At 40.9% G+C, this 9453-nt stretch overlaps 1 protein-coding gene and 1 long non-coding RNA gene across 2 annotated transcripts; both read right to left on the minus strand.

Moving 5' to 3' along the window:
* Positions 1 to 2603: 2603 nt before the first annotated feature.
* On the minus strand, positions 2604 to 5322 carry LOC125528870. Its single transcript, XM_048693293.1, has 4 exons — positions 5235 to 5322; positions 4801 to 5142; positions 4633 to 4707; positions 2604 to 4551 (listed from the first exon to the last, which is right to left on the minus strand). Exons 1-4 carry the CDS (start codon positions 5305 to 5307, stop codon positions 3515 to 3517), a joined length of 1527 nt encoding a protein of 508 aa, XP_048549250.1. The 5' UTR covers positions 5308 to 5322; the 3' UTR covers positions 2604 to 3514.
* A 158-nt stretch (positions 5323 to 5480) lies between these two features.
* Positions 5481 to 6616, minus strand: LOC125528871. The gene is made up of 3 exons (XR_007292482.1): positions 6276 to 6616; positions 5798 to 5945; positions 5481 to 5696 (listed from the first exon to the last, which is right to left on the minus strand). It is a non-coding gene; the product is annotated as an uncharacterized LOC125528871 (long non-coding RNA).
* Positions 6617 to 9453: the final 2837 nt, after the last annotated feature.

Below are 9453 nucleotides of genomic sequence, written 5' to 3' on the forward strand. Positions count from 1 at the left end.
GTGATTATGTGGATCATCAACCACTGAGTCAAAACTGTAATAGACCTTTTCTTCTCCAGGAAATCGGTCAATAAGCATATCATTTAACTCATCCACATATTCATTCTTTGTGGAAAGAATGGCACGTGCACTAATATAAGATGGCGAGTTTCCATTTTTGTCCATTAAAGGGAAGATATCATCAATTAACTTACCAACAGAGGCCTTTTCATCTGTGTAACCTATAACAATTTCTTCAGGAAGGCGCACGTATTCTTGACCAATTGATTCCTCTGTACCATTACCAATTCTAAGGAGAAAATCAGAGAACCATGGATCAAACAATGCCCTCATATTGCGCCATAGTTTGATATGTCTTATGTCTGGCCAAAGATAAGACTTTTTTAGTGTAGCATCTGTAATTTGTGCTCTAGTGCCATGCCTCACCACCGGAAGAACCTGTCTAAAATCACCTCCAAACACTACTACTTTCCCTCCAAATGGTGATCCACAACCGGTGACATCTTGCAAAGATCTATCAAGTGCTTCCACAGCTTGACGCTTTGTCATAGCAACTTCGTCCCAAATTATTAAAGATGACCTCCGAAGTAATTCTGCAGTTCCACTTTGTTTACTGAAGTTGCACATGCTGTCATCCTGAATATTAATTGGAATTTTGAATCTGGAATGAGCTGTTCTACCGCCAGGCATGATAGATGCAGCAATACCTGAGGTTGCTGTTGCGATAGCTATTAGTCCCATTGACCGCACCTTTGCGAGCAAAGCCTTATAAAGGTATGTTTTCCCTGTACCTCCCGGACCATCTATGAAAAAAACCATACTCTTCTGGTGCAAGACATGAGTCATTATCTCATCAAAAGCAAGTCGCTGCTCACTATTTAGTTTGTCATACAAATCCAAGTGTTCCTGCTCAACCTCAATAGACATCTCATCACATACTTCTCTCCAACTTAAGCTCTCTAAATCATTGCTATCCAATAAGCATGGCAAGTCAAAGTTATTTATGTCCTTCCCCATTGAATATAACAGACTTCTAAGATCTTTAAGCACCATCTGCTCAGTTACTTCAGCGTTTACATTTTCTCTTCGAAAATCATCACACATGGCTTCTAAATGCTTATCCCATAGTTCACGGACATTTGTTACCTCACAGAAAACTAAAATTGTTGCAAAAAGTCTTCTAAGTGCAGAGGGCATTTGAAATGTCGCAGCATCGCTGAGACAATCAGAAATACTATGATCATCTTCAATGAAACCCCTTCTCTGTGCAGCCTCTCTAAAAGTCGAGAAAATAGTACCTTCAACAGTTCGTAGATCCTCAAATGATTTGGCTCCCCTGACGTGGTTTAGTAGTATCCTTGATGAAGACATCAATACCATTGTTACACCCACAACCCCTACTGTTACATATACTGGACCAATTACTAGAGCTCGCGCACGCCAATTAAATTACCAGGTACTTTCGTTTCTTGGTAATGATTCTAATGTTCATGAGATTATGATGCTGCCTAAATTGGATACATTTGTTTTGCTTACAAATGAAGGGCCTAGCTTGGAGAAGGATGAACATTGGAGCAAGAACACGCATGGAGTTGATGGCATGCGCAAGGGGATCAAGAACGGAGTTACAAGTGATGATTTCAGGACTTTGAAGCAAAATTTTCTCGGGCAAATTTTTTTTTCCCTATCCTATTTTTAGGCTTTTCTGAGTCTTTTGAGCCACGTGCCATCATAGTGATTTTTTGTCGCACTTTTTCGTCGTCGCTGCCCTGATTTCCAAAAAAAAGTGAAAAAAAAAATTTCGTGCCCATCCTATCATGTGTCCAACGACCAGACCAAGACGTCACAGAAGCCCACCTTGATCAATAAAGCTTTCATCTTATATTCGCAATATCCAGATTGCAATCTCAGTTTCTTGCTTGTTCTTCGTTTGCTCGCAGGAAACAGACCCTCGTGGTCAGGTTGATCGTGCTCCGGCGTGGTCAATAACCCTCGGAAGTTGGTTTAGCGATTGCTAAGGCGCGACGTCTCGCACGTTCGTAGTCGGATCGTCAAGGTCGACTCCCACAGAAAACGATAGCCACCATCTCATCGAAACATTGGGACACCTTAGCCTCTATCAATCCTCAAGTAATAACGCTCTCCTTCAGCAGGGTGCGCGGACACAAGTCTCCCAATCTGAATTCGTTTCTGCTTGCGACGTCTCCAACTTTTGCAACTGCTATCCCACACAAAATATTCCGGAAACTCCTTATACAAGAAATTCCTCGCGTAAATGTCAACAGAATTCATTCTAAAATACTCACTAAGCATTGTTTTTGAAGATGATTCTCTGCGTAAAACATTATCCAAATTATCAGAGTCTTCATAATGCACAAGATGCATATTTGGCAAATGGACCTGCAACTGCAAAACTGGAGGTGACATCTCACTTAGATTGAAAGAATAAATCCTCCATATTGCCTCTGGAGGTGATATAAACCTTGCATCCCTATATTCACGAATCTCATCAATAACAACATTATCTCCTCTGGACTCAATGACAAAGGAGGCGCGATCATGACCTTTGTATATGTACTTAAATAAATATTTAACAGCCTTAATGCTCGAGCAAACTTCTATATTGATATGGCAATTGTATCGCATAAGTAGATATGGGTTGTAAGGAACAACCCATCTATTATCCAACACCGCACCCCTAATGCGCACTCGACGACCATCATCCCTCCGTCTATAAATTGGATATGAGTCCTTTCCCTGTAATGTTGTATCTGAGAATGTCCGCGGATAATGGTATCTACAATTTCCATTTTCCATGCAAGCATTCTTACTGTTGAGAACTCCACATGGTCCGTGCATCATGTGCTTAATAACTAAAGCATGTAATACAGGGTATTTGTCTTTATCTGGGATCTCTGCTGATATTATCTCATCATATTGATCTGGATTAGTAATCTTGCAATTTGACTTCAGAATAATTAAGAAGTGTTCATGCGGTAGGCCTCTCTTCTGAAATTCTATTACATGAACATGTGCGACGACTTCACCAAATAATTTTCTCTTGAATAAAAGATCTTTAAGATCCTCCAACTTTGCCTTGAAGACCCGTGCTACCAAATCTGGACGATCTTGTGGTGATTGGCCTGGTTCCAACTCTCTAGTTATCTCTTCCCACTGCGGGTTGCATGTCATTCTAATGAATAAGTCTGGCTTCCCGAACCGCTGGACCAATGCCATTGCATCTAAATACCTTCGACGCATGTCTCTTGGTCCTCCAATAAATTTTGGGGGGAGCACAATACGCTTACCTGTCATGCATGCACGTGTCTCACCAGCTACAACGCTATCAACCAATCCTTGATATAAATCTGCACGTATGAGAACTTGAGTTGACGGTTGTAAATAGAAAGCCAACCTTATTGATTCAATCTTGATGTACATATCAACAATATACTGTTGAGTTAATCGCCTTCCGAATAGTAAGACGTTGAAATCTCCATCTCGAATTTATAACTTATAACAATAATATTCTCTTGGTGACACACAAGAACCAGGGCTCTTTTCCATCCCTGCGTGCAAGGCAATTTATGGTTAGATAAATGAATCTGAAACAAAGTAATAAAAAAGTATACTTGGCAAAAAACTTGCCTTCTTCATTGAGAGCATTTGTTTGATCATTTCTCGTCCTCCTAGCATGGGGACCAACTTTTGGTAAATTCAAGTTCCATCCAACTTCCCCTTTCGGGAAAAAAAGCGGATATGACAATGGATCATAGCAACCATGATATGCTTTTATGTATTGTGGTTTGTCCGATTTACCATACACCATGATACTCCTGTCAAAATGACCTCGAGGATTATTTCCCTCGACCCAGATTGCTGCTACTTGTGATGTTGTCGGAGCATTATATACTCTCTGATCTAAGGCAATATCGGTATTGAGCTCAATCATATATTCATCAAGGTTTGGAATAGAACCAAGGTGTCTAAATATTTGTACATAAGGGTTACTTGAAAGTATATTTACTAACTTCCGGATGAGAATTTGGTTTAAGTTAGGCGAGTGAAGAAATCTTTGTTGCAAATCTGCATCCGTGTCATAGAAGTATAACTGTAAATGCTTGGGGCCATCTTCTTTTGGAACCAACTGGTCAATACGGTGATAAATTTGGCCCTGTGCACGAAAGTTGTAAACTCCAGACCTCCTATTGCAGAACCTTTGGTCCAAGATGACACCAAGAGAGGTAAAAGAGAAATGAGAATTGAAGTACCGTATATGATCTTGGAAGTATTTTGCATTTGGATCCTGACTCGTGTACAACTGATGCAAATCGTCAGGAACCACTGGGGTTACTATCTTCACCTTTCCATTCATGCAACAAAAAGTTGGTGTCTCATATTGGAACCTTTTCGCATTACAATGTCTACAGTTGGGCACTCGCTCTAGAAAATGATGACCACTGGGCACATTATGATATATACGATCATATGGGTCTGCTTGTATACATTTTGTAACATGCTTTGGTTCTTGATATGATTCAAAGTCAAGACCTGTATTTTTTTAAAGTAATATTTTAGTAAAGTATTACAAATAAATATGAATGATTGAGCAAAGTACCAGTCAATGCTTACCTGGTCCATTATACATAAGACTTTCATTGTCCACTTCATCGCACTCAATGTTGTCTTTGGTATTTGCCAGATAATCTGTTGACAAATTATATCTAGTTGTAAATAGATGAAATACTTGTTATGTGCTGCATATAGATTGAATCATTGTTTTTTTATGACTAAAATTACCATGAACGACAGGAAAATAATCCTGGGGCACATAAATGATGTCTTCATGCAAGTTGTTGGTATTTCTACCAGGATCCCGTGCGGTACTACAACTTTCTTTTTCTGACCTCTTTCTTTTATTAGGGCCACAAATCTCTTGTACGTGTGTTTCTTCCTGGTCATGTGACAGTTGTGAGTACACATTGGTGCAATGTTGCCGCTTACGCTGACCTACATTTTTCAATTCATATTTTGCAGCTTGTTCTTCCGAGGATATTGATGATAAATATATGCCAGATGGACTGATAGTGAACCGAGTTCCAGCTTTTGGACGGCTTGTCTCAGAACCACCATTTTCTGCCACTGTTTTCAAGGAAAAATAGTCAACGGCAGTGTAATGAAATATAATAAATAAATTTTTACTGTAGTATTTCTTAATTAATTATATATACAACCTTGCTTGCCTTTTGATGAAGACCCTAGCTGAGTAAAAACTGAATCGTGCCTCTCATAGTTTGAAATGGCCATGACTTCCTCTCCTGTAATGTAGGTTCAGTTTACCCAATCATTATACATCATATAATAAAAAATAATGAGATAAACGAACATTCAACGGCCATTGATAAAATTTGTAATGCATATTTTATTGATTAGAACAGTCACCTGTCATGTATTGGTTATTATTAGTAGCTCTCAAATTTTCTGTTGTGGTGCTGGTTGTGTGTTGTTACAACTTGCACTGCACTCACGCCGCATTCTTTTATACTCACGATTCCTTTGCAGATAGGCTTCCCTCTGATATGGAATCATTTGCAAATACCTATCCCGGTCGCGGTAAAGCTTACGCTGGGAAGAATTCATTTGCATAGCGTTTTTGGTTTCTGCTAAAGGATCATTCTGCTCTGCAACCACAACTACTATTTCCCCACCAAACAAAACAAACAAAAACACACAGTATATCAAGGCAAGCGATCAATAAGGATAATAAGTAGAAGATATCGGTAATAACAAAACGTACGTTGATTCCCTTTTGGTGAAGTCGTCGAGTGAACATTTGTAATATCTCTGAAAGGAACTCGGCCTTCCATCTATTGGGTTTTACTGGACGGCTAGCGGTTATGACTTTGATTCTTGATTGTTATAAGCCAGGTATTTTCAGCCACAACCTACAGTATATAAGCATTAGACCATTTTTAGCTTGCCAAATCCGAGAAAAATAATTAAAGCATACTCAAATTTGCAAACGGATATGAGACATGAACAGAATAGCACTGCCTTTTATAGTCTACCAACAGATAGCTGCTTGGACAAAAGCACAAACACCTTGCGTGCAAGAAAAGCAGAAAAATCAACAGCTACAGTCAGACCAGTGAATATGTATTTCATATAATTGATAGCAAGAAGGATCACTTGCGTAACATTCGCACGCAAAAGAATCATCACAGAATTCCAAAGGAACAGATTAGGATGGGCCACCTAGAGAAGGAATAGCTCACTTGTGGTCAATCCGTCGGTGGCACTATGGTCAGCTGGTTGTAGTAGGATGTCCAGCTCTCATGAACCTGGACTCAACAGGCAGCAAGAAAATTCGAACCAAGACAAAGCTTGCAAGGAGACGATGGCGGAGCTGCAATCTGGATGTTGACGTGATTGGAAGGAACTGGGGGCGTGGACGGCGGGTATGAGCTGACGGAGATCGCGGTGTGTGACGTACACGCTAGAGAAATTTCATACAGAGCATATGGATGTGGTGGTGAAGTCAGCGAGGTTGCGCCTTGGCGGGGAATTGATTTGCTGGAGCCTTGGCGGGAATCGATTTGCTGGAGGCGAGAGTGGGTTGTAGAGTTTTCCAGAAGAGGCGTCTGAGTTCTCAGCCTTTGGCGGGAATAGGTGGGTGGCGAATCCGGGTAATGTGGGCCGTTCGATCTGATAAAGTGGACGGCTACAAATGAATCCATTGTGTAATTTGGTGGACAAAACATGCAAGAAAAAGGTAGATTCAAATTCAAAAAATTGTGTACTATAGTAGTAGAGAGATAAAGGTCTGAATTTGATGCCCAGGTTTGCCCCTTGCTCCTCCTACTCGTCTAAATGGTAGTTTTTAGTCAAAGATTAATGAGAAAATGGTAGTTTTTCGCACAAATTCGTAAAGTGATAGTTTGTAGACACAGTTCCACGAATTATGGTAGTTTTTTTGTTAAGTACTCCAGCATACTAGCACTTCAGAGTTTCAGAAGACAGGCAGGCGGCTCTGCTTCTCTGAAGTCTGAACGAGAGGACGGGGAATACTCATCTATTCCCTTTTTTGCGCAACAGCACTTGTAACCACGCGGCAAAAATCATGAACAGCAGCAGCAGCAGGGAACTTGTGGAAGAAGCAGTCAGCACAAGCGTCAGGGTCATCTACAGACAGCTGAATCAAGACAACGTAGCAACGTAGTGTAGAGTAGTGCGCACCACGCTTTACACACAGGGTTTACAACGACATCCTACACGCACATCATGATCAATTCGGCAGTGCCAGGTCGGAAATGTGTGGATTGTCATTGCTGCAAGAGGGGGACAAATTTTTTTAACGGTGGAAGCAGTACACCTCTTGTTGATTTTTTTTAAGTACATACTTACTGTACCACTAATATATAATGCAGAGGTTCTAGTGTCGCAGTAGTAAAAAAAGGGTTTCAAAAAACCATGGCCATGTATATTATGTAGGTTAAGCACAAAAAATGAGTGGTCGATCAAGTTGGTCTGTCGCGTGTGAACTTTTGTTGAGATGACAGATTTAAAGGAACATATGAAGACAAACAAAGGAAAAATGAATACGATCTAATTGATCTGAAGGTGAAGTTATGCATAACTCTGGAAGACATGTATGCATCTCTGCCATAAGTAAGTGCAAAGATTCATTATTTAAGTAAGCAGATATTGTATTTACAAAAAACTCCTCTTCTGTCCGACGAGAACGACATACTTGATTGGGAACTAGCAATTTGGTGAGCTAAAGGAAATCCCAGTCAATGAATTATTTCAAGCAGTTACAGTTATTATTTGAACATTGTGCAATATATATTGACTCATTTCAGTCCATAAAGCTATGACCATAGTTTGCTAAGAAAATCTAATCTATCCATGGCAGAACCTAACAGATGCGTTTGCAGATCTGCATACTGGCAATCTGGTATTCTTGAATCAAAAGTATGTACGTAACGTATACAGTATCATACTAAGGCAATGCATGCGCCATGGCGTGTGCGTACCGGCAAGTATTTCCTCTATTCCTAAATATAAGACTACATATATGTAGTCTATAGTAAAATCTCTAAAAGGTCTTATATTTAGGAACAGAGGGATTTGTACAAGAAATGGCTTTCCTTTACTGTTGTGATGCATGTACAGGTACAACTGCAGTATTCGTACCCAATGCGATTCATTAGGACATGATAGCAGATACCTGAAAAAGTCATGAAGACTCTTCAGAATGTTTTACTCAACATATAATCTGAACGTGATAGCAGATACAAGTGCTTTTGAGTTTTGACTGTACAAAGACATCAACTCTAGGTTGGTTGTACTCAACATATAATTAACAGACCGATCGATGGAGCATTCCATGAACAATTAGAGGTTGAGTTACAAAGTGTTGTGGAAAGTTGTGGACCAAGGTATAATTTCAAAGAATGAGAACCAAGGTAAATAGATGAGGGTATATGTACCTCGTTGGAACACACAACTCCACGAGGCTGGCATACATAAGCAGAGTCACAAGTATCCCAATTGAAGGCAACCTAAGCACATTCAGCGCATGGGCTCAGCCAATTGATCTCTGTGGAATTCCTTCAACCAGATTCCAGTAAGCGTCTCCTCTTGAGAAGGCTCCCTCCAAGTTGGAGCAGTCACGGATACATAGCTTCACCAGGGCTGGGAGCTGCTGCAGGAGTCCCTCCGGTAGTGTCTCTACCCTTGGGCAACGCTCTATGCACAGCTTCTTGAGTGCAGGCACTCCATACATTCCATCTGGAAATGTCATCAGTGCCTCGCACTCAAATACCTCGAGTTTTCTCAAATTTTTTATGTCTCCAAGATTTGCTGGCATGGACATCAGCTTTGGACAAGCAATGATGTGCAATTTCTCAAGACATGCAGGCAGCTTTGGAACGTCCACCAAATTTTCACATTCTACAGTTTGAAAATCCTGGAGTCAAGGAAGTAGGACATTTTTGTCATCAGATACTGTCGGATTTCGGGTTCCGGCAGACCCTTAAGGTTCGAACACTGGGGTGCGCGCGGAGATTTCGCCTCCTATCTTTCTGCACCCCTCCGCCGTGTTAAGATCTAAAACTAAGGAAAGAACAACACAAGAGACACAAGGTTTATATTGGTTCGGGCCACCGTTGTGGTGTAATACCCTACTCCAGTGTGTGGTGCGTGGATTGCCTCTTGGGCTGATGATGATGAACAATACAAGGAAGAACAGCCTCGCGAGGGTCTGTTCTTGGCTGAGGCGATGAACTGCTGGGAGGAGTTCAGCCACCTTTCTCTCTCTCTCGATCGACCGAACCGGAACCCCCTTTGCTGTGTGGGTGGCTAGTCCTATTTATAGAGGCCCTGGTCCTCTTCCCAAATATTGAGCGGGAAGGGAGCCAACAATGGCGGGCTAATTTGAAGGGGGACAGC

The sequence above is a fragment of the Triticum urartu genome, unplaced genomic scaffold, assembly GCF_003073215.2.
Source record: "Triticum urartu cultivar G1812 unplaced genomic scaffold, Tu2.1 TuUngrouped_contig_5172, whole genome shotgun sequence".
In the NCBI taxonomy this organism is placed as follows: Eukaryota; Viridiplantae; Streptophyta; class Magnoliopsida; order Poales; family Poaceae; genus Triticum; species Triticum urartu.